The 25,125-nt window shown below is 39.2% G+C and overlaps 3 protein-coding genes across 12 annotated transcripts in view; 1 reads left to right on the forward strand and 2 right to left on the reverse strand.

Moving 5' to 3' along the window:
• The window catches only part of HEATR5B (HEAT repeat containing 5B), a 55,849-nt gene extending 55,313 nt beyond the window's left edge, over positions 1 to 536 (reverse strand). Inside the window, exon 1 of the mRNA XM_034060602.1 lies at positions 503 to 536. The gene's annotated coding sequence lies outside the window, so the exon portion shown is untranslated. The remainder of the gene's footprint in view (positions 1 to 502) is intronic.
• Positions 537 to 653: 117 nt separating this feature from the next.
• Positions 654 to 12,337, forward strand: GPATCH11 (G-patch domain containing 11). Of its 8 annotated transcripts, none has more exons than XM_031054794.2 (9): positions 654 to 697; positions 1,147 to 1,369; positions 2,231 to 2,272; positions 2,352 to 2,472; positions 3,155 to 3,245; positions 4,134 to 4,238; positions 5,023 to 5,104; positions 5,546 to 5,631; positions 12,058 to 12,337. In XM_031054794.2, the coding sequence occupies exons 2-8, from the start codon at positions 1,168 to 1,170 to the stop codon at positions 5,599 to 5,601; spliced, it is 699 nt and encodes a 232-aa protein (XP_030910654.1). In that variant the 5' UTR covers positions 654 to 697; positions 1,147 to 1,167; the 3' UTR covers positions 5,602 to 5,631; positions 12,058 to 12,337. The 8 variants fall into 8 exon arrangements, with proteins under 8 accessions (XP_030910654.1, XP_030910653.1, XP_030910655.1 ...); XM_031054793.2 differs by having other exon boundaries at positions 660 to 697; positions 1,143 to 1,369; XM_031054795.2 differs by having other exon boundaries at positions 664 to 947; positions 1,143 to 1,369.
• Positions 6,252 to 23,689, reverse strand: EIF2AK2 (eukaryotic translation initiation factor 2 alpha kinase 2). Of its 3 annotated transcripts, none has more exons than XM_034060287.1 (16): positions 23,472 to 23,689; positions 22,999 to 23,125; positions 21,183 to 21,297; positions 19,952 to 20,115; positions 19,041 to 19,167; positions 17,423 to 17,532; positions 16,410 to 16,497; positions 15,902 to 15,936; positions 15,612 to 15,740; positions 15,033 to 15,152; positions 13,713 to 13,841; positions 11,937 to 12,129; positions 10,813 to 10,938; positions 10,344 to 10,439; positions 8,571 to 8,633; positions 6,252 to 8,490 (listed from the first exon to the last, which is right to left on the reverse strand). In XM_034060287.1, the coding sequence occupies exons 1-16, from the start codon at positions 23,485 to 23,487 to the stop codon at positions 8,380 to 8,382; spliced, it is 1,749 nt and encodes a 582-aa protein (XP_033916178.1). In that variant the 5' UTR covers positions 23,488 to 23,689; the 3' UTR covers positions 6,252 to 8,379. The 3 variants fall into 3 exon arrangements, with proteins under 3 accessions (XP_033916178.1, XP_030910647.2, XP_030910648.2); XM_031054787.2 differs by having other exon boundaries at positions 16,410 to 16,500; XM_031054788.2 differs by lacking the exon at positions 10,813 to 10,938 and having other exon boundaries at positions 16,410 to 16,500.
• Between the last annotated feature and the right edge of the window lie 1,436 nt (positions 23,690 to 25,125).

The following is a 25,125-nucleotide window of genomic DNA, read 5'->3' on the forward strand; positions in this document are numbered from 1 at the left end:
CACACAAACTTCAGTCAGCTAAGCCAAAATGCTAAAAACTGGGCACGTTTAGGAGAAGCAACATCCTCCTGAAGCACCACATCGGATGAAAACGCCTCTGTGCCTGGGTCCCGCTGCCTGTATCGGCCACTGTCACAGGCTGTAGTACCTCCCCAGATCCAAAACCCCTTCGAGAGGTAATGCCTCGGGACGGCACCACAACGCTGGCTCCACCACGTTCAGCGACACACACAGAGACCCCCCCAGAGACCATCCCGAGCACCGCGGACGCGTTTCCCTGCTACCGTGCGGCGGCCGCGTCCTGCCGGGTCCGGGCTGCGTGAGGCGGTGACAGCCCGACCGCGGGCCCCGAGAAGGTGGAGGGGGACGGGAGAACTCGGCCCCGGCCGGACTGCGCCACACGCGCCCCCTCACTCGCCGCGCCCGCGCCGCCACGGCCCACGCAGCGATGCACCCCCCACCGCGGGGCCACCACCAGCGGGCTTGGCGCTTCCATACGCACCGTGCCCAGCTGGGCTGGCGGAGAGAGAACCGGCGAGGACAGCACACCGGAGCGCCTGCGCCTCTCAGCTCAGCGACAGCCCCGACACCACCCGGCAGCCCTGAGCTACCTGGTGCCGAGGAGCAGGAAGCGGCAACTGCGCAGGCGCCGGCTGACGGGGGTGGCCGCACGCAGGCGCCGGGCCGGACGGAGGCGGTGGGTGTGCGGGGTCCCTCAGCTGCCCCGCGGCCGCGGGAGCTGGTACGGGGACCCCGAGGAAGGAAGGAGGGCGGGAGGGGAACGGAGAGGAGGTGGTCACGGTCCCGGCTCCCTCTCGGTCTCCCCCGTTGTTGTCCGTGAGCCCCTCCCGCCTCCGGCGGCGCACGGAGCGCCTCAGGCCTGAGCGGCAAGTGCTTCTCCGTTCGAACGGGGGTTCTGCCTCTCAGGTGACGTGCAGAGAAATAAAGTAGGTGATAAAACGTGTTGACGGTGTGTATAGGAAAGGGGCTGGAACAGGGCATGCATGTTAAACATGGAGGAAGAAGAGGAAGACTACATGTCTGATTTATTTATTAAGTAGGTGGCTGACTTTTTTTTCCTCCTCTTTAGTGATTGTAACCAAGTTTTTAAGAGTGGTAATAATCGCCTGAATTACTCTTAGACAGGATGTAAGACCAGGTTTGCCCATGGTGAGGCGGGTGAAGGAAGCTATTCAGAAAGAAGAAAAGCAAAAAGAAGCCAACGAGAAGAACAGACAAAAGAGTATAAAAGAAGAAGAAAAGGAGAGACGTGACTTGGTACTGAAAAGTGCTTTGGGTAGTGAGAACAAAGGCTTTGCTTTGCTCCAGAAGATGGGCTACAAGAGCGGCCAGGCCCTTGGCAAAAGTGGTAAGCTGTCACTGGAGGTGCGTGCCTATATTCAGGTGTACCACTGTGTTTTACAGACTGTAGCTGCCACTTTAATATTTAGTCAGAGTGTATAAATGCCTCTCCAGGAACCCTGATGTTGCTGAACTGTGAATGTGTTGTGACAGAACAAAAGATAAATCTAAAAAATGGTGTAGATTGAGAGATGTAAGGAAACAGCAGTACTTGCTGTTCAGTAAATACACTTCCGTATGTGCATGCCTACAGGAATTGCTTTAGGGATGTTTTCATGGTCTTGCAAAGCTGATAGTGTTCCACAAAAAGTCAACCCTTCCCTTTGAATTTATAGTTGGTTTCTGAAGAAATGGTGCACGCTGGCCTACCCTTACGAAGCTTTAGTAGATGGAATAAAGTAATGCATCAGTAACTGCTCTGCCGGTTCAGTGTGTCTTTAGCAGACAATTGACAAATAAAGTGGCCTAAACAGATACTTTTTGTTTTTCGTCAAGTTGAGAGAGTCTCAAATGAAAAGTGCTACAGAAGCCTGTAACAAAGCAGTCTTCACCACAGGTATGTTATACCTGTCAAGTCAAGGCCATTTTTTTCAGTTGGGTAGTGTCCTGGGAAAGATTTATAGCAATCCAGCAGACAAGCCAAAAGAGAGAGGCAGTTCCAGGTCAGATGGGTGATTTGTAGTGCACTGAACATGCATTTGGCTTTTTTCCAACTTCCAAGCGAAAAAAAAAAACAGAAAATGAAAAACCACCACAGGAAAATGTACATATTTAATAGTAAAAGCTGTTTGCCTGCTTGAATATACTGCACAAGTCATAGTTTGAGAAAGACTTGATTTCTTAAATTAACCTATTTTTTCCTTCACAGGAGAAGGCATTGTGGAACCTATTCCTCTGAACATCAAAACAGGTTTGTGATATTTCTTGACTTACCTAGTTAAGTATCATTGCTTCTCAACTGCTTACATTCATGTTTTGAATTCACATAGGCAGAAGTGGGATTGGTCATGAGGAATTAAAAAAGAGAAAAGCTGAAGAAAAACTGGAAAACTATAGACAGAAACTCCATATGAAAAAGCAAGCAAATGAACAAGCTGCAGATCAGTTCAGGTAAAATGATGTAACTGATGCTGGAAGCAATGCCTGAACTGCAATTCTTTTTATGCTCCAAGTTAGGTTATTCTTATAATGTGTTACTATTTTTTAATGTTTTGAGTGAGAAGTAAGAGTTGAAGTATATAGTGTGTTTCTTAGTTCTAAAGCAAAAGCAGATGCATCATTTATTTCTGTAGATGTTAATAACGCAAACAATATACATAGTAATTTAAGTCAACTTTTCAAATCAGAGAACCATGTAATTTTTGTTAATAGGAGGGCCATAGCTAATCCTGAGCAGTGTTGCTGCAGCAGTTTTTAAAATTAAGATGAATTTTTTAGGTTTTATTGTTTTTATTCTCCTGATTTCCTTGTTATATGTGGAGAAGGAAAGCCTAGGGAAAGCTGTATCTTCTGTGGATGTTTAGTGGACCAGTTTTTTTTGTATCCTAGGAAAACCTCATGAAGAAATAGTGTTCAGTATAGTGTGATCCAAAAAAAGCCAAGACATTCCCAAGAAATACTTGTGTGCTGCCACAAAAACAATGTCAGTGGGACTTCTTAACTTCGCTGTTGTCCTGGTCTGTGAGAATTAGTAGGGCTAGAATCTTAGATTTTCTATTTTAGAAAAGCTATCAACTGTAATGTATCTGATTTTTCTGCCTGCTTATTTTATCCATCTACTTTTTCTTAACAGAATAAGATTTAAAAACAAACAAGAAGAACGTAAGATGGAAGGGGACCTCCGAAAAAGCCAGAGGGCCTGCCAGCAATTAGACATGCAAAAAGTGAGACTCTGGGTTTTTTAGGTTGGAAGGAAGGCTTATAGTTCAGACGCACAGGCTGCAAACAAAATAGTGAGTCAGTTCTTGGAAGTAACTAGCCCAAAGTCTTCATGTTTGGCAACACTTCAGTTCTCTTAAAATATTTCAAAATACATGTTTGCACCATTAAGATATCTGAAGGTGTACACCAACCTCATGGTGAGTTATGTGAGGGCCTATGTTAATTTGCATTGTCAGAGCTCAACTGTTTTTGCTCCCACATCCTTGTGGTTACTTCTGAGCTGTTAAGGTATCTTCCAGTAGCCAGTGTCAGGCCTCCCTAAATGACAGTGCTGTTTTCCTCAAATGAGGGAACATCATCATCACAGAGTGGTTGACATTGGAAGACTCCCTCTAGAGTCTCCCTGACTCTAGAGATCACCTTGTCCAACCTTTCTGCTCATGCAGGGTCACCTAAAGTATGTTGTCGAGGGCAATGTCCAGACAGCTCTTGAGTATATCCAAGGATGGGGATCATCACTGAGAGAAACAGTAGATTCACCAAAGAATGGTCTAAACAAAAACCAAATCCAGACCAAAGTATGTTTCACCTGTAAGGAGTCACACATAAACTACTATAAATTTCTGATTGTTGAAAACTTCAAGTACTTTTTTTTTTGTCAGTTAATCTGTTAATACCAACCACTTTTTTTTAAAACAAAAAAAAAGTAAATAATCCTTCTTGAGGACTGTTCTGCTTAGTTTCCCCACTAGAGTTTTAGTGATTCTTGGTTATATTATACAGAAAAGTTAAAATCTAACATCTCACCTATAAAAATTGGTTTTATCCAGCATCTAACAAGAAAACCCGCAAAGGCAGATAATTTTCATTTAAATCTTTCATTATTTAAGGATATTGATGTTCCTAAGGAGACTTGGTACTGGCTAGAACCCGAAGAGGAAGACAAAAATGATGAGGAAGACCAGGAAGATGAATGCACAACCTCAGACTTAAGTGTAAGCTCTGCAACTAAATTAATGGCTTGATTCAGACTTAAGTTAAATATTCCTTTAAAAAGTGTGTATGTATACATACGAGTATGAAGGACATACGTATACAGGTCACTTTACAAGCTGTAGTGAATGGCCTCTTTGCAGTCTTAGAGCAGTATTTTTTATAGCAGTTGCAGGATATAATACAAAATGCTAAACCACTGATACATTGCTCATCAGTTTTGAAGCTGGTCTTTGGGAAAAAAAGCATAAAATTTAAATTCTAAACATTTTTGTGTCCTCTTATGGAGGACCATGTATATGATCAAAGTTATTTGCTTTTGAGTTTTCATTTTGGATGCCTCATCTCATAGCTTTGGCTGAATTTTAGAATCACTAAGGAATTTCTGAAAATGCTTCAGATGATCTCAAGAGGGACACTGGAAAGTCACATCTTTTGAGAATGGGATTACACAGCTACTGTTAGCTGTATGTGTTTTATTTGCAGATACTGTGAAAAATTACACCAAAAACATCATATACTTGAAATAAGGTAGCTAGGTAATATTTTTAGCTCTTCAGTGCAGGTTTCATAGCTAGAAATAAGGATGGGCAAGCAACAGCCATTAACTTTTCAGAGACTGTGAATTCCTGTGCAGTATACTACAAATATGGGAACTTCGTGCCTTACTGAGCTACAGTATTATGTAGCTTTTCCATAGAAAAGGGTTAAGCAATCTATTTTAGTAAAAGTAGTAGCTCAAACTGTGTCAGACCCAGATCATTGCATACCTGTACATATCCCTAGGTATCAGAAAAGCTGCACATCCTGACTACCTATTTGAGAGAACACCACTTTTACTGCATTTGGTGTGGCACAACCTATGAAGGTGAGAGTAAACCTGTTGTGTGTTTTACTTTGCTTATGCAGCTGGATTCATATAGTAAAATATATCCTTTATGTTTCTCTTACTGGATGCTTTAAGCTTTACATAGCTAGTTTTCCTGCTGTTTTTTGCACAAAGCTTTGTACATTTTGATTATGAACCAATTTTTAGGTGTTCATGTGCACAAAAAAAACCTCTGAACAACCAACTATGCAGGCTGTTACTTGATTTGGTATTCATATTTGAGAAAACAAAAAGTAGATTAAAACCAGTACCATGCAAAGCTGTGAAAGGCTGCAGGTGTTTCTGAAAGAGTCAGAACACTGTACCAGTTCCCTGCACCAAAGAGGGTAGAATTTGTGTTCACTTGTTTTAGCAACTTTACCCCACACCCTATCCCACTCTGAGCTGGAATTACTCACTTTTTCTCTGCTTATCCTGTAGACTCTGAAGATTTATCTTCAAACTGCCCTGGAGACACTGCTGCAGATCATGACTAATGCCCTTCTAAAGGAAGAACCCTTAGATAAGTACGTATAGTTCATACTGTCTTTTAGAAGATATGGAGCTGTGCCATACTGAAGAATTTATATCAAAGTACGCAGAATGATACTTGGCAGTTAAACTCACATTTCTGAAGCATCTCACAGATTCTCTACTTGATGCATGAATTAATAGGAATTAAAATTTTGCATTTATAGTTGAACTACAATATTAGAGGCAGGTTAAGCCTTCCATAGTCTTTGTTTATGCCCCACCCAACTGAACAAGAACAGCTGATAATAAAATTCAGGTTTGAGTAAGGAATAAATACTGGCTAGTTACTCCGTTATATAGTGTGTTAAACAGGATTTATTTTTCAACTTTACAAAGATAACCAAACATCACTTTCTTTTCTTTACAATCTTAGACCTGGTAGGAAAAAAAAAGTTATGAAACATTACAGAGACATTATTTGAACGAACATTCTATGGCACATAAAGGTGCATATTTTGTGCAACTAAACAGAATCATAGAATAGTTAGGGTTGGAAAGGACCTTAAGATCATCTAGTTCCAGCCCCCCTGCCATGGGCAGGGATGCTTCACACTAAACCATGTCACCCAAGGATCTGTCCAACCTGGCCTCGAACACCGCCAGGGATGGAACATTCACAACTTCCCTGGGCAACCCATTCCAGTACCTCACCACCCTTACAGTAAAGAACTTCTTCCTTATATCCAATCTAAACTTCCCCTGTTTAAGTTTGAACCCTACAACTACAGTCCCTAAAATAGTGCTAGATCATGTTGTTGGAGGATTTTTATATATAAAATATATATATTTTTATATATAAATTATATAAAAATATATTTTAATAGACCTTTAAATTTTAAGGAACAGAAATTGCTACTGTAAAGAGTCACTAATAGAAACGTACTGCTGAAATACACAAATACTAGAAAAAAGTATCAAAAAAATACTGGGACAGAGTCAGTATTACTTAACAGTAAAAAGGTAATGGTAGTATGGATGCACTGTCCAAGAACTATAACATTTGTCATGTACTGGTTTTCATATTGTAAGAGTAGTTGCATAGAAGTATAAAATCGTTAAGGTTTGACAAGATATTTAAGATTGAATGCAATTGTATGTCAGTTAGATCCCAGTGGGTGGAAAGGGAAGAGGCAGTGGAACTCCCAGATCTTGACCACAACAGAGAAAAAGTAGTTGGTACAGAATAGTAAAATGCTGTATGCATCCCAGTCAGGGATCAGGCTAGGGAAGCTAAAGCCCTGATAGAATTACCTCTGGCCAGGAACATCAACAGCAACAAGAAAAGCTTCTGTAGGTATGTTGGTGATAAACCAAAGACTAGGGGAAATGTGAGCCCTCTCTGGAAGAAAACAGGAGACCTGGCTACCTGAGACATGAAGAAGGCTGAGGTGGGCAATGAAGTTTTTTTCTCAGTCTTCCCCCTGCAAGTGCTCCATCCACACCACTCAAGTTGCAGAAGGCAAAGGGCAAAGGCAGGGATGCCATTGGGGAGAATGAAGAGCCTGCTGTATGCGATCAGGCTTGAGGCCATCTAAAGAACCTGAAGATGCATGGGTCTGTGGGACGTGATAAGATGCATCCACAGGTCCTGAGAGAACTGGCAGATGATGTTGCTAAGCCTCTTGAGTTGGGATTGTTCAGCCTGGAGAAGGCTTTGTCAGGACATTAGAGCAGCCTTCCAGTACCCAAAGGAAGCTTACAGGAATTCTGGAGAGTCTTTACAAGGGCACATAGTGACAGGACAAGGAATAGCTTTGACTGAAAGAGGGTAAATTCTGATTAGACATTAGGAAAAAATTCTTTAAGTGTGGCAAGAACCCAAACCCAAACTTCCAACCCAAACCATTCTATGATTGAGTATTTGTGATTCATGTTAAGGCAAAAACCAAAAACCACTTCAAGCTTTAGAAGAGGATGTAAATCAGATTCTTACTTAGCAATAAATACTTGCAGACCAGCAATAATTTCCATAAGAATATAAAAAATACTGTGTGTTCATTTATATTATTCCTTTTAAGCAAGCACCCACTCAAAATCTAAAGTTTTTGAAAGTTTAAAGGAAATCTAAACTCTACTACTGTATTTTAAAGTTCTAGAGCACTGAGGGAAGTAGGTGTTCAACAGGAATATAGAGCTGCTGTAAAGAACTGTTGTAAAAAAAAAAAAGACAAACCGTAAAGAACTGAAATTCAGTGAATAATCCAACACCAATTCCTAGTATTTTCACCACCAAAATTTGTCTTTGTATTAATGGGAGTGTTCTAGTAATTATTAAAGATATCACTGAACAAATCAGAAAGGTTTGAGTCACATACCACAAGACAGCACTTCTTCAATGGCAGTAGATAACCTCAAGTGATAATGGATGCAACACATGTTAAGAGCATGCATACAGTGATTTGTCAGAGGCCAGTTAGCACCTCCACAACTTAATCTTCTAGGAAACAAGGACTAGGTTACTTTATGTAGTGTAGAATATAGTTCAGCTCATCTGCAACCTGTGTTTCCAGGTAAAATCGCAAGTGATTGCTTGCAGGAGCCTGCTGCCCTGGTCTGCAGCTGATGGGTGTGAATGGTGATATGACCCTGATGAGCTTCTCAATGTCAGGAAGGCAAAACACTAAGGAAAAGACACAACCCAAGTCTTGCTGTTGCTTCTGACGTGTACCAGTATTTCATCGGTTTTAAGAGACATCAAACTCTGGATTTAAACACAGTCTAAAAGCTTTTTCAGAGGGCATTTACTGAGTTTTTCGCCTGCCTTTATTAACAGACTCTAAAAGTTGAAGTATTTGAGATGCAGAGTATCTTCGTGAAGGGTCTCTTGAAAGCATCTTTTTGATTATGGGTGCCTGTATAAAGAAATAAATGTCAGTAAATCATTTTTAATCAGTAAATAAACTAATTGAAATAATGTATTAAAATCCCATACCATTGCTGGAAATAGGTTGGTGAAGCTCGTTGGAAGTTTACCATCTCTAACATAAGGCCATACCTGAGATTCGTTAAAAAAAAACAGGTTTAGGATGTTTTCATTTATTATATTTTGCATCTCACTTTATGACTCATATAGGTTGCTGAAGTAATTAGGAAAATGCAAATGTACAAAAAAGGTAGGGCTTCAGAAAGCCCTTTCTTTTCAGAAAGAAAGTAACTGAAAAGTTTGAAAGGCTTTTTATATCTAATTCTACCTTGGTTTTATGTTTGTCCCTTTTTAAGTTTAAAGTTTCACATGCTACAACAATGTGTTTCTTCCAGCAGTCCTCTACCTCAGAACCATTATCCTTCTTAACTTAAAAGCAGTGGGTTTATAGCCTCTTACCACAAAAAAAAAAAAAAGAAACCAAACCAAAATGCACGAACCAGTATTTCTTTACTTTGGATTTTTCCTTAGGTTTCCTGCTTTGGATGTTACCATTAGCCTAGTAGGTTTGTTTCCTCCCTTTTACCTTCAGTACCACTTAGTGCTTTAGTTCAAAGCAGCGAACATTGAAAGCATTGCTAATTACATGCTTTCAACTTCTGTGGTTTCTATCCACATGATGTAGCTTTCAAGGTAAACAGAACAGTCCACATCATCCATTTGCTGTTAACTGGTGTAATTTTTGCCTAAAGATGTCAGTCCTGTTGTAGCACACAGCTATGCGTCCTGAATTATTAGCCAGTCTTATAGATGCTACAGCCTGGCTTAGTTATAAGACCAGTATCCAGTAAAAAAAGAGCTCCCATGAACTTAGAGCTTTAGGCCTGCTCTTCAGCTTTAGGCCTGTGAGCCTACCTGCAGGTGAGCAGCAGCTGAATGAGTTACTTAGTTCATAATCATTAGCTTTGCTTTTGCATGATGTTCTTTGATCAGGGCTTGCCAGCAACGTACAACAGAGTTTATCATGCTCCATTAAGGGAAATTGTTCTCTAGCTGATGGAGCAGTTGAAGACCATCCTAGGACTTTCCATCCACATGACTTCCCCATCTACCTATAGACACAGGATTTTTATGCTTCAAAGAAACAAGACTAAATAATTGGTCTTGCTTGCCCTTTCACTTCTAACACCATGGAACTGTGAACACTTTAGCATGGTCAGCTGTTAGGAGCAAGATGGCTTAGAAAATGCCACAAGGTAGCTGAAGAGACCCAAGTTGAAGCTGTGGGTCAAGCAGACACATTGGTATGGTTTTCTCATGATGGCAAAAGGACCAAGCTAACTGTTCAAGAGCTTCTGGGTCCAACTGTGTACGTATATCTTGCAATTACTTTTGATGACATTCTCAGCAGCTGCATCACTGACTGACAAATACAAAGGTTTGAGCGTACAAGCCATTACACTCATAATGTGCAAAGTACCAAGAAAGTGCAAGAGACACGTAAAAGATCCCTTTTCAGAAAAAGCTTAAGTAACACTGGCATTCTTTTTGAAGTAGCATCTTGTTTTTTTTTTGCTAGACATTATTCTTTAGCATGCTCAGGCTTTAATGTGTATGTCAGTAAGACGTAAGTGAAACAAAACCAGTAGTATTTCTTTACTTTGGTTGTTACATTTCAACAGAGGTGTGAGGACCTATGTGCCTTACAGAAATTAATCAAGGGGAAAATGTAAATAAAAACAGTGTTACAGATACACAGATTGCTTCTAGCATGCTGTTAGCATGTGATACCAGCAGCAAGGCAAAATAATGACAGCAAGACTTCTTTTAAAGATTACATACCTGAGCTTTCTCATGACTACTGAATGCCGAAAGAATCTCAAACCAAATTAACCCCAATGCATAAATATCTACTTCTGTTCCATATCCACTCTGAAACTACAAAGATCAGAACAAGAATAATGCAGTCAAATCCAACTGGACAGCACTCTTCAAACAATTTTTGAAGACAGTAAGAAATTCCCACCCCAAGACTTCAGGACTGGCCATACTGGTCATTACCCCTTCCTCCTACAACTATTTTATCACATCAATGCAAGGGCATTCCTTACAGCACACAGTGTCAGGAGAGCAACAGAAAATCACCACATTTGCAGACAGCTTTCTCCAGAATGCTGTTATGCTCATGTACAGTTACACAAGGGAACTTCAGGCAACCTTGTTTAATACCGAGATTAGGATCAAGAACATCCAATGCTGACTTTATAATGCAAATCTAGTTACAGAGACACTAATATAGCAGGATAACTACCTGTTCTGGTGCCATATATGATTTTGTTCCTGCGTTCTCAGTCAGATTCTCACATGTCACAGAAGTCACAAGACCAAAGTCGCCTATTTTTATTTTATTGTCATCTGATACGAATATATTCTGAGGCTATATGTAAAAAAAATGAAAAAAATCACTATATGACCAAGGTTTATTGTCAAGTATAATCAGCCATAGAAGTGCTCCCCATAAAATGTTACAATTGTTCACAGAATTTAGCATTAAGAAATTGATGGGGTAGGAAGCAGAGAAAAAATGCAATTAAAGTTTTAAAAACAGAAACTCAATTTAAAATAGTACATGACACAATAACTGCAATGGGCTGTTTTTTTTCCCACTAGCTCAGTCATAACTATGCCATGCTTTAATGTTCTTCAAGTACATTGTGCATATAGCATTTCATATCCAGAAATGTTTCTTAGTCTCCAGTCCTAGCCCTGGAATTTGATGCAATGGCAAAGCATTTAGGGTCACATTGAATTCCACTCAAATCCTAGTTTCTTCTAGGCACAGCAGCATTGTCTGTACACAGACAATCGCAGTGTTGGAGCTTACTACAGGCATCTCACAGTATCATTCATAAGTTTCCACTGAACTTATTTCAATATAAAGATTGTGCATTTGTAGAGACTAAAGTCCTATCCAAAAAAGCAGCATTGAAATGTTTGCACATGTAATGAAAGAGCAACTGGAATATGTTGTTACCAAACACATGTATTAGGATAAACTATCCCTTTACAAGATGGCAAGAGCAAACCTCCTAGACTCAACTTTTTCACTTTCTTACTTTTAATTATTTTATCAGTAAAGTTAGTATTTATTTTTCCAGTAGGCAGTCTGGTGACCCAGTAACTCATAATACACTGAAAATGCTTGTTAACTGATGGCTGCAGATTTTTTTAACTACTGCATTCTGAGATCCTCCAGTTTACCTTCTGATTTGAGGATGAAGTCAAGCCAGTTACTGAAAAACCAACTCCTAGCAATATCAGAAGAGGCACACTAATAGGGTACATAACATGCTAAAAGATTAGAACTGTTTAACATTTTAGGAAATTCCAAAGAATACTATTTTTATCTTTTTTATTATTACCTATCCTACTTACCTTGAGGTCTCGATGAATTAAGCCTTTTGAATGAATATATTCTACTCCTTCCAGTATTTGTAAAAATGTGGTTTGTGCCATCTCATGATACTTTCGGTCTTGTCTATTCTTTTCAATCCAGTTTTCCAACGGCCCTTGTTCACATAATTCCATTTGAATGAAAAGACAGAGAACTCCTTTGTCTGACATATGCCTGCAAAAGGAAATTTTACACCGTACTGAATCTGGCAAGATACAATTCATCTCAAGCCATCAATAAGTCTCAGATTCCTCTTCTTTAAGAAGTTTTGTTAATTACTGGTTTTGGAGTTCTCCAAACCAAGGTCTGCAAGCCTTTTGCTTTTGAAAAAGATTCTAGACCAATTTGTACTAGCTACAAATAAATAGAATTGCAAACCAAATGGTCCCTGGCTCAGTTGCTCCATACCTCTGGAATATCCCTAATGTTTTGCTTGCTTCCATTAATACCAAAAGGTTTCTGAATGTCCAGATTCTGGTTCACATCATGTTTATACAGGCAGAAGTAGTACTGTCCTTGGCACACATCGTGCTTGCTAGTGGCTGCTGCAAGTCCCTGGCAGGTATTCTCTCTTCAGCTCAACAAACACAGAATTAGCTTTCCTCTCCTACCCAAAATGTTCACATTCTTTCAAACGCTGTCCTTCTGAAAGCTGTAAATCTAGATGAAATGTATTTGTCCACCTGACAGCCTTACACTTTGCAGTAGATAACCCTCACCATCAGCCCATAGGATAGGCTGGGGCTGGAGATGGTGAGGGGAAGGAAAATACGAAGAGGAGACACCATGTTTTCTTACTTGCACTATGTGAGTCAAGTCTCCTGAAATAAAGCTGCCTGAGGTACTGAAAGAACGAACATTATGTGGCCTGGGACTCTGCAGTTTTGAAGTGAAGTCACTAAGCAGAATTCCAGGCTGGGACCTCAGCTTTGAAGACTTTTTTCTGTCTTTTACCCAATAACTGTTCAATATAAAATGCGTGACTGATACTGAGGCTCCAACATATAAATCGTTAGGTTTTGATATTTCCCCCCCCCCATTCCTTATTTACTGACCACATTGGACAGATAACATGCCAACCATAATTTTGAATCCATTAGTATTTTATGGCTCTAGGTAGAGGCTAGGCAACCTACCTGAAAGGTACAAATTTATAGCTCGTGAAAAAAGCTTACCACAGAAGTTTTGAGAAGTTAATAATCTAACTTAGAAGTAAAACTCTCACCGCTGTCTTACCAGAAGTCTTAGTGTTGGAAGATTACCTCTAAATGAAAGACATTTCATTTTGTATTTCTGTTCTCAACAGCCAAAACCATTTCAGGTTAAAATGCTAACTTAGAGAAATCATTAAATCTATGAGAGCTACTGGCTGAGCAGTACTTACTCAAAAAAAGGAAATTTCTGATCAACAATTTGGCGGCCTGCTGCCAGGCAAATTTTAGTTTTCTAGCCCCAGATTTTGAGTTCTGCATTCTTATACTCTTCTATAGATTCAGCAAATTTTGTATATTAAGAAAGAGGAGAAAGATAAAATTACATATCTTACTCATCAAGGAAAAGAAGATATAAATATGCTTAATTATATACAACCTGCTACTGAAAAGGACTGTACTTTTTTCCTAGTAGGACTATGGAATTATGTATATGCATTTACATTTGTGTAAGGATTTATAACCAATCCCCAGCCTTTCCTTTTACAACACAAGATTCACTATAGCAAGCAAGTTTGTAAGTGCAAACTACTATTTTGTACTTACCTTAAGCCTGGAGAAGTTACATGGTCGTACCCTGGCCAGCTATTGTAATACCGCACTATGTTTTTGTGGTCAAGTCTTGCAAGTTGTTTTACTTCACGCACATTCTTATTTGGATCGAGGGAGGAATCACTTCCCAATAAAAATATTAAGTTAAAGACATGATATAAAGTAGCAGTATACAAGTAGTTTTACATTCATTTAGAAAAAAAACCCCACAAATGATAACATTCTCCTTCATTCAAATTCACAATTATAATTACAAATTCTGTGGGCTTTCTTTCATCTGCTCAGTTATTCAAAGTAAAAAAAGTGGCTTAACCATATTAGAAATGAAAGCCCCACTCAAAGAAAACCCAAACAAACAAAAACCCTGAAAAAAAGCAGATTGCTGCAGTGCAAAATTACACTATGTAATCAAACACAATGCAGCAAACCCCCATGTTTTCTCATCACCACTGTGAAGTTTGTTTACATATACAGAAGTCAGTGGAAACAGTCAGGAAGAATTCTTACTAAATTTGGCCTGTCCTTGTAACAGTGCCTACTGAAGTTCAAACCCATCAGCACATCAGTCTATATTTGAAGAATCAGGAAAATGTTTTTCAGTGTAGTTCTCAGGATTGCAATACAAATGAACAAGTATCTGTGGAGATCACAAGAATTTGATGGGCGGTTGAACAATGTAAGGGTCAAGTATCTCCAACTTGAAACCTTTGTATAGGTTACATAAAAGAAAACCAAGTTTTTCAGCCGCTGATAAAATACTCCACTAGGGACAGGTTACAGGAAACTGCTTTTAAAAAAAAATTGGGATCATCAGTAGTAAGTGACAACACAGCATGAGAATAATGACTACATGGGTCATATATAAAGCATTTTCCAAGTAGAAACCACAAAATTTATTACTTTCATTTTTCTCTATTTTCGCTAATTCTAGTTGGTATGCATTACCAATACGTAAACTTTCCACATAACCTGTCAAAAGTAACAGTGCTGCTTTCAATGTTTTATTAATCAGCAGGTTTTCTTCAAACATATTTTGCAGTATTAATAACCAGAGCACTGGTGTGTTCAGAGAAGGTAGAACTTAACAAATCTGCTTCCTTACAGCTGCAACTGAAATTATTCTAGTGCATGCAAAAACGAACATGGTGTTTTCAGCTTCACTTAGAAATAAAGGATAGATTTATCAGAAAGAACATGCAACTAATAATGAAAATTGCTTACATACATACAGACTTATTAAAGAGACAAAACAAAGTACTAAAATCTTGATTAAGGTTATCCTAAAATAACTAGAAATAAATATACAGTACTTACTTCCTGAATTTAACTCGTTTGACTGCGTAGGTTCTCTCATCAAGCTTTGCTGTTGCTTTGAAAACATTCCCAAAGCCACCTTCACCAATAGGTTCTATATTCTTAAAACTCTCAAGAAATCTTAAAAAAAAATATATATATATAAAATTTAAAACTTTAAATGTACTTAATGTTAAATTTCTTATAAAAATGATCCTGACAGGTGTACTACATCAGCTGCAACATCATTCTACAGAGATCACTCAGCATTATCCAGGTCTAAATCACAGTCTTGAAGATTAAAAAACAAATAAAAAGGGAACCTGACCCCTGAAAGTGTGTAATCACTCTCACATCTTCACACAAATGACCTTTGGGTGTAACCATCAAAGGACATTGCATGTCACTTGCTATATTATAAACTGACATATCCAGAGGAAAAAGAATAGTATCTCAAATACCAATTAGCTTTGAAAGTTATTTTTACAGCCGTACTTTCCTACATTCTGTTATTAAAAAAAACCCTCAGATCTAGACCACTACATACTGTGATTGCCATTCAAATCTTAAAAAAAAAATAAAAATAAAAGTCCTTCTTACCTTTTATTCGTAGTGTATGGGCTTTCATTTTCCTCACTGGTATTTGTGTCCAAACCTGGCAAACTCTCATCTGGGATCATATTTACCTTTCCCTTGTCTCTCGCATTATCAAAATTAGGTGCCAATTTTCTGTAACAAGGATAAAAGAAAAATTTGAATGAGCCATTTTCCTAATATCTGGCAAAAGAAATGTACCTCCCAATAGTGCCCCTTCTTTACTAGATATAGAAAGACTACAGTGGTTTGCAATACAGCTTATGGGAGATAGCAGCCTAGAAACAGACACATACCTTTGGGTTTTCACAGCAGAACTTAGTGTGTTTCTCTAAATGAAAAAGAGAAAAAAACAACACTCTAACTGAAATATCCTGGATATTTTAACTATATTTAGTTAGAATATATCTAGGAATATATCTGAGAATATATCTAGGAATTGTCTATAAATGTGTTCATACCTTATATATGCAATGCAATATGAATGAAGCCATATCTTAGCTTCTAATTTTCATATATGCTATGTATGACATTATCATACTCTTCCCACAGAAGAATACAAGCTTAGTTTGGTTCCTTTTATTGGGAGTACTGCCCATTTGGTCAACAGCACATAGATTGGGTCTAAAGTACAGAAGTAAGTGACTAACGGTTAACAGCAAAAATGTCCTAAATATTCTGAGGGAAAAATCACACATGTTTTCTAGTGGATAAAGGAACAAACTGATGCTAGACTCTTTCAAGAAGCTTATTCTATTCAGGTTCTAAAATGTAGTCATGAGGAAGACCATTTTCATACTATACCTGAGAAGGTGAAGGCTTTTCACATACTGCCATGTTTTTCATTTTTTCTGCCAAATTTTCAGCTGAGTCTTTAAAGCAGATACTGTTGCTACTGAAAAATATGCAACTAGGTTTACATGAAAGTAAAACAAATAAAATAATTGCCACAATTAAAGAAAAAGGCATAAACCCCCCATAAATTCTAAAATCAAAACCTGGAAAATCGTTAACAATTGTGATGGATTTAAAGTACAAAACTTTATGCTGGAAAGCTAGTAAAACAACAACATTTTGTAACAAAACCCTCTATTTCTATGATCTGATATCATATCTATATGATACATATTTTATGATCTCCTTTAATTGAATAGGTTAAACACAGATGTTTATGTCAAGACAGCACAGCCACCTCTAGCATTATACATACTGGCTTGCTTTAGAGTCCCACAAAGAATATAAAAGAGGTGGTAGTGGCACTGCAGTTAAATTAGCTGCTGAACTCATAGGGTTTCCAAATCACAAATGAAACTTTCTGCAGGTTCATTGTCTTTCACTAAGCAAATTTTCCCCTTGTATACGGAGAATGGAAGAAAACAAGCAAAAACCCCATATCTCACAAAAACACAAAACCAGAGAAGAAAGCAGAATGTGAGGCACAGGAAAAGTACTTGAGTTGTATTATACTGACAAAATTTTCATAATAGGAAAATGTGTTAAAATTGGCATGCAATAATGCCATTATAACAATGAGGTCAGGTTGTTCTGTTTACATCACCATAAAATTGCTTCTGAAAAATCTCACAACAAAAAGTAAATATTATCAGAAAGCTCTACAATTACAAGCTAACCCATCAGGACTCAAATAAAATTGCACAAGTATAACAAATTTTTCTCTGGCATGTAAGAAGTTCGAGTCAAACGGTTTTATTCTGCAATAAAGATACTAACACAGACTTTATTAATAACTAGAACACATGACCCTCTAAGATTAGTAAATACATTTTGTTATCACACTGTCAGTGAACTCAACTTACTCTGAGTCAGACTGAGTTGACACTTGATAGGAATCACTATTGTCACTAAATGTAGAACTGCTGTTAGATGTTTCATTCCCTGAGCTGCTGTTAGATGTTTCATTTCCCATCTGAAAAACAGAAACAAAACCATAAAAAAAAGTTTAACAAAAAAACATGTAAAAAATCCCATTCAAAGAGGGGAGAGGGAAGATTACAAGATCCTAAGTGGTTAGCTGCACTGAAGATTCAAAGCCCTGCAGAAGAAAGGCGTCTGCCTAATTTCCACCCAGAGGAGTGGAACACTGGGCCCTGTCACAGACAGCAATGTTCCCACTCATATTTATACTATATAGATATAGGCAGGAGTCTTGGACCTGTTAAGAATCAGGATAAAAGTAACAGTTATAAATAGCAAATGTTTTTACTGCACATGCAATTGCCTGCATGGAAAACAAGAATTACGAAGGCTTTAGTATGTGTAATCAGCAGAACAGAAAATTTGAGTCTGTACAAAAAGACATTTACAGGTGTGAAAACCCTGTAAAACCTGGATTACTAAATCAGGGTTCACTAAAAAAACCCTAATTCTAAATACTTAGTAGAGGCTCTTCCTCTTCCCCCCTCCATGTCTTAAGAGCATAAATGTAACATTAAAAGCAACACCTACCATTGTTACAGGCCATAAGCAAACAAAAAGGTTTATGTGTCAATGATACCAAACTTTGATTTTGTTTTTTCTTTAATTTGGGAGTACTGGGCATTTACTACTTTTTGCTGGTTACATTTTATTTGTTACACAAAATGACCAATACCCCAATTTTAGAGTAACAGCTACAGAGATTCTTTTTAAAGTAGGAAATTTCAGTCTTCGACGAAAATGCAAAGACCCATGAGCTCACAACATAGGAAAATATAAAGAAAGCATCCTAGCGCTTTAGTAGGCCATTCATTCCATGGTTAACTTACAAGAGTTCTTTCCTCCACCATACTGCTTTCCTTCCCTTTAAATTACATTTAAGTTAGTTCCTATGTACTCTTCTGTGCATTTCAGAAGTGGGTTTAGATCACTATTAGGGTTCTGATGATTTTTTGCACATATGAAAATACGACCACCAACATGAAGACAAGAGCTCTGCTCTCCAGAGGAAGGTGTTAGTAATTGTTTTACTAAGACTCTGTCTTGGAATACTACAGAAGGCAAGCCGTGTCAATTCCCACTCTGCGTTATGCCTTTCTCGCAATTCACAGTACATTTTCGATCCAACTGAAGGCAGCAAGAGATTTATTTTCTTAGCCAGTCAGCTCAAGAGCAGTTCACACAGGAAACACCCAGTACATTAGAGCAGTCAGAATTCAGAATCTATTCATACATGTGCATCCTTGACTGACAACATATCAGAACCTCTTCTGAAATGCACAGATACAGATTGTGAGATTTCTTTTTTTAATTCAGTAATTGAATATAGAAACACAACAAAAATTTTACCTACAGAATCCTGAAACCCACTAAAATATGGATTGTTTTCCCCTTAAGTGGAATACATGGAATGTGATTTTAAATACAATGAGGAAATCTGTTCAAAGATTACAGATACAAAAATTAAACTCCCATTTTAAGGTTAAATATAGCACATACTGGTATAGCACCTTCCTCAACTAGCTTCTCAAATGCTTGTTTTGCAGCAGCTTGTTTTGCAGCAGCTACAGAAGATCCAGTGCCATTTCCATACACGTGACCGCTAATTATACATGTACAAGAAAACCTGGAAAACACAACAGGGATTAACATCTTATATCCCATACAACAAGTCTTAGTTTAATGATTTTAAAGACTACAGTCAATAGACATAATAGAATGGAAATCCAAAACATAAATCTTCAGGACAGTATTTCCAATGCACATTTAATCTAATTAATAAAGGCAGATAACTATTTTGATACGCCTTCAAGTTAAACAATTTTCAGGAAGTGAATATTTAGCACTTTTTAAGATTGAGCTCCTCAAAGCATCATCATATGTACCCACAATCATAAAGTATGCACAGTTTAGGTTTTAAAATGGTTGATTTTGCAAAGAAATAGAGGAGAAGTTTTCCAGCAGATATTGTCAAGACTTAAAATACATAGATATTCTTTATCATCCCTCAGCTGTCATTAACTGAAAAGTTTCTGTGACTCACAAACAGGCTGTCCTTGGCACTTGGTTCCTACACGTCTCCGAGATACATGCCAAGAGATACACAAAGGTGCCAGAGCTACAACCAAGAGAACTGACAATTTGTCTGTGCTGACTACCATTTTATCGTCATGCCATCTCTCTCACCAGCTAAACAGACTCAGTCCTCTTAGGCTCTCATACCACTTCCTCCAACTCCTTGATCACCCTAATGGCCTTCCACTGGATTCTCCCCAGACTACCTCTGAATTATTCTTGCATTTCTACATATTCATCTAATGCTACTCAGGATAACTAATGGTAGTGTGTCATAGCATTATACAGTACAAAGAAATATCAAAAGCAAGTATGAAGACAAAAGCACATCTTACACAGGAGCATGGGCATCTCCAGCACGTGTTTTAGAATAAGCAACTCTTTGCAAGGTCATTTGTGAATACGTATTTAGTTGGCTGACATAGTCACCGGACAGTACAGGTAATAAGGTCATCCTAGTTGGTAATTCTGCAGCTTGGGTATTTGAAGGACTCTCTAGCTATAAAATAAACAAAATAGGAAACTTAAAAACTTAAGCTTAATAAATAGCTTAAGATAAACAATGCACAAGTTCTAACATAGCTGCAAAGTTTGTCAGCATTTCAAGATATTTTCAAGGAATCCCAAGTTTGCATTAACTGAGTCCCTTGTGGCAAAAGGCAGTTACCCCAACCCAGAATTACTACTTTGGGTTTACGAACAAATGTAAATCCAGTTTTTCTAATATTGCACAAAAAAAAAAAACCACAAAAAAAACCCAACCAACAAGCAGCCAATGCTGCCTTCTGATTTTTTTTTTTCACATTTTTTAAACCCTGACAAAAAAAAATGATGGCAGCAGGATGCAAGGGCTGCAAATGCCTCTGTGCATGTACAAGAGGGGAAAGCTAGAAGCAGGAGTTTTCAGCTGTCTCATGATCAGGCAGCATTAATAATGCATTAGCAAATATGCAGCCATTGTGTTAAAGTAATGATGGCAACACAATAGAAAGCATATGGAAACAGGTAAGGAGAGATTTCAGTCAAAAGGTGCTAACAAGCATTCAGAGTCAAAAAGAAATGTAAAGAATGGCTACCAACAATACATGTGATGGAAAATAGAGGAGCAAAATTCAAACATAATCAAGGAAGGATAAAGAGTATAGAATAATCTATACCATAAAGAATATAATGACAAAGATGCATCAGGTTAAGTGAAAGTAAGCAATTTTATGAGTTTTATGAGAGAGGCAACAGGCATACTGAACAATGCCCTGCAAATGTTTTCAAGACATCAAATTACTGAACAGCTGTCAAGATGAAAAAGGAACACTGTCCATTCTGGATGTACCAAGGCAGCTTAATAAATGCAAATACATTTCCTCACCCTCCTGTAACAGCAGAGAAGGAAACGTTCTCAATATTACGTACCAACACTCTAGTAGAACAGTAAGAAAAATAGTTCAATTTAAAGTAAAGCACTGAATAAGACAGAACAGCTTCAATAATTAAAAACTCTCCCACGGCTAATTTCAGAGATTAACCCTCAATTTTTATTGGAAAAAAAAAATCCTACAGTTTACTCACCTGCTTCTCAATCATTTCCCAGGTCTTTTTTGCTGCAATTGCTTTTGCTTCCTTCTTACTTTTACCAGTGCCTGTACCATATTTTTTACCATTTATCTTAACCACAACTGTGAACCTGCAATGAAGGAAACTGTTCTAAAACATTGTAACATTTTGTCTCATATATACATTATAACATTCTCAAATTCAACTTTCTTATTATCTACAAAGATAACTGTGAAAGTATTTCACAGACCTCATAGCAGCCTTCCAGTATCTGAAGGGGGCCTATAAGGATGCTGGGGAGGGACTCTTCATTAGGGACTGTAGTGATAGGACAAGGGGTAATGGGTTCAAACTTAAACAGGGGAAGTTTAGATTGGGTATCTGGAAGAATTTCTTTACTGTGAGGGTGGTGAGGCACTGGAATGGGTTGCCCAGAGAAGTTGTGAATGCTCCATCCCTGGCAGTGTTCAAGGCCAGGTTGGATGAAGCCTTGGGTGATATGGTTTAGTGTGAGGTGTCCCTGCCCATGGCAGGGGGGTTGGAACTAGATGTTCTTAAGGTCCTTTCCAACCTTAACTATTCTGTTATTTAAGTACTCATGTGTGTGGCCAGCAGTGGCCAGTGTGTCCCATTAGCAAATCAAGCACCAGAAAAGAGCACAAGGGCACTGGAGGAGGTTTTACAGCACTCATTGCTGTAGCCTGACACTGTATGTTGTACTACTTGGAACAGCCCAAGTTATCCAGCATGTTCCTGGATACCACCGTCCCACTTCACATAATTTACAGGGATAAGAGAGTGGGTGGAACTGTACTTGTGAATGTAGCAGGGCACACTGAAAAAAAAAGAAAAAGTGCAATAAATGGGAAAAACCAGTAAATTTGAAATGTGTGTGAATTCTCTTAGTCCCATGCCATCACTTTTGAAGCATGCAGATGTAGCTGTGTAACCACAGCTGTGGCCATTACTATGATGAGGTTTTTCCCCATGCAGCCCATGTAATTCAAAAAAGGAAAAATTAAGAAAACTAACATTTGACACCCAGATAATAATTTTTTTGGGGACTATGGTCAGGTCTAAGAACAAGTCAGCACAAACAGTGCTGACTGGCAAGAAGGAAAACATTGGAAGAAACATAATTATTAGCATAAGGCATGTCTACATGCAAACTAGCATATACAAAAATAAAGAAATCACACAAGAAAACATGATAGATCTTGAGTATATGTGATCTCTGGCTAGGATAAAAATAGCAAAACCACTATATCTGTGTTAAAAACATAAAACTCATTCCATCACCTGTAATTGTTTCTTCAAGTAAAAGCAAAACAGCTTACGCAAAAGATCGTTTTCTTGTAATAGATGTTCAAAAACTGACTACACATAAAACATGCTGGTACCCAATCAATTGATATAGGCCAGACTTTATAGTTAGAAACTAGCAACATAACTCACAAACGATTTCTCAGCTTTGTAAAACTAAATAAACAAAGCGTTTAAGTTAGCATAGATCATAAAGTGAAACATTTGCTGCCAGCTATCCCACCTCCTGACAGATTTCATGGCAGATGCATAACATACCTATAGTATAGTTCCTTACATTACAGATACGGGTGCATTGCTGTTGCTTTCCAAAAAACAAAGAATTAGTTTTCTCCTCAAATTCTGTCACAACACCCGCTCCACCCACTTACCACTCACTTTATGGTTCCAATCAGCTCTCCCACCACACAGCACTTCCAGTAAGTTAATTTCTATGACTTTGTGTTTTATCTACTTTATTTATTGCACAAAGAGTCCTGATGGTTACTGAGGTGCATAGTGAACTTACACAGGATCATGAAATGGGCCATTCATGCTGACATCAGCATAAACCAGGGTAAATTTCTGCTTTTGACAGTAATGGTTGATCTTCTCCATACACTCACGTTCCATTTTGACAGAATCTCCGACAGGTTCTGCAAAGCAACATTCAAAAGTATGTCTGTGCCTCCTGGCATAGCAAGGAGACCACTGCTGTGATATCAAATAGAAAACTGGTACCTTTAATATAAAAGTCATGGAAAATTAATTCCAATTTCTAATTCAAGTGATTGATCAGGAACTGGTTTTGAAGACACATAGCTTGGAAAAACAGTTTTAGAAAGCAGAGAAAAGAACCTGGAGACTTCTTAGTATTTTCTCAGCAGGAAAATGCTGAATTATTCACCAAATACTGCGAAAAAAGCCTAGTCAGTAAAGTTTCTCCAGACAGAATTAGGCCCGATTCCTTCAGGGGGTGAACCAAGAGGCGTTTGTACATACCCTTTGAAGCCGCCATGAGTGCCAGGCTCAGTGAGACGCACTAGACGAAGCTCGCTCCCGGCGGCGGCGCAGCGCAGTGCACAAGCAGGCCGCTCGAACAGTGGGGCGGGCAGCCTGCCCCTCTGGAGCGGCCGGATGCTCTTTTCCCCGATCCGCTTCTCTCGAGCAGCAGCAGGCGGCCCGGAGCCGGCGTGATGCGATGCGGTGCAGTGCGATGTGATGCGGTGCGGTGCGATGTGATGCGATGCGGTGTGGTGCGGTGCGATGTGATGCGGTGCGATGTGATGCGATGCGATGTGGTGCGGTGCGATGCGATGTGGTGCGATGTGATGCGATGCGATGCGATGTGGTGCGGCAGGACCGGCGGCTGGCACTCACAGCCGCGGTTTCGTTTCCCGCAGCACCTCCCGCCCAGCTGAAACGAAACCGAAAGTTCGGGAAGCTGTCCCGGAGCCCTGGTGTGGTACGTGGGGAGACGGGCGGGACTGGAGAACAGGCGGCTTCTCCAGGATGTGTCACACGCTGGTAGCACCTCCCCTCCCGCGTTGCTCCCCGACTGTTATTTCCTCTTGTTACACACAATATAAGGCAGCTACGGTAATAGCACATAGGGTATGTATTTCCCTGCCCATGCCAGGGTGGTGGAACTAGATGCTCTTTAAGGTCCATTCCAACCCAAACAACTCTGATTCTATATAGCTCAGCTATGTGGACAGAGGAGAGTAGCACTGCACCCAGCTTTTTACAAATACATCCAAACATTTGTTTATTGCTTTTTTTTACGTAGCCCTCTTCCCTCATGGACTAGATGGTCAACACTCATATCCCTTAGAGTGTTCAGTAGCTTCCCAAAGAAATTAATTCAAAACCATAGATAGGGCATGTAGCAGAAAGCATTTCCTTCTATACATTTTAAATTTTAAATTCACAGAATCATCATAGTATGATAGAATGGTTTGGGTTGGGAGGGATCTTAAAAGATCATCCTGTTGCAACCCTTCTGCAAGGGGCAGGGACACCTTCCACTAGACCAGGTTGTTCCAAGCCCCATCCAGCCTGGCCTTGAACACTACCAGGGATGGGGCAGCCACAGCTGCTCTGAGCAACTTGTTCCAGTGTTTCACCACCCTCACAGTAAGATTTTTTTTTCTAATATCTAATCTAAATCTCCCCTCTTTCAGTTTTGTCCTGGTTTGAGCAGTATCAGTCATTTTTCTCCTTCTTGGTAGCTGGTGCACTGCTGTGTTTTGACTTTCAGGCTGAGAACGGTTGCTGATAGCAAGCATGTTTTAAGTTACTGCTCAAATGTTTGGTTTGTCCAAGGCCTTTTCTGAGCTCATGCTCTGCCAGGGAGGAGGGGAGGCCGGGAGGAAGGAGAGACAGGACACCTGACCCAGGCTAGCCAAAGAGGTATTCCATACCATAGCACGAGATACCCAGGATGTAACTGGGAGAGACCCGGAAAGGCTGGAGCTCTGGGGGGATGGAGGAGGTATCAGTCGGTGCTTGGTCGGGCAGGGTGGGGTGAGTTATGGGTCGGTGGCTGGTGAGGTGTTGTATTCTCTTCACTTGTTGTTTGCTTTATCATTATTATTTGTAGTAGTAGTGGCAGTGGTGATTTATGTTATACCTTAGCAATTAAACCGTTCTTATC

This window comes from Melopsittacus undulatus, chromosome 3 (genome assembly GCF_012275295.1).
Source record: "Melopsittacus undulatus isolate bMelUnd1 chromosome 3, bMelUnd1.mat.Z, whole genome shotgun sequence".
Taxonomy (NCBI): domain Eukaryota; kingdom Metazoa; phylum Chordata; class Aves; order Psittaciformes; family Psittaculidae; genus Melopsittacus; species Melopsittacus undulatus.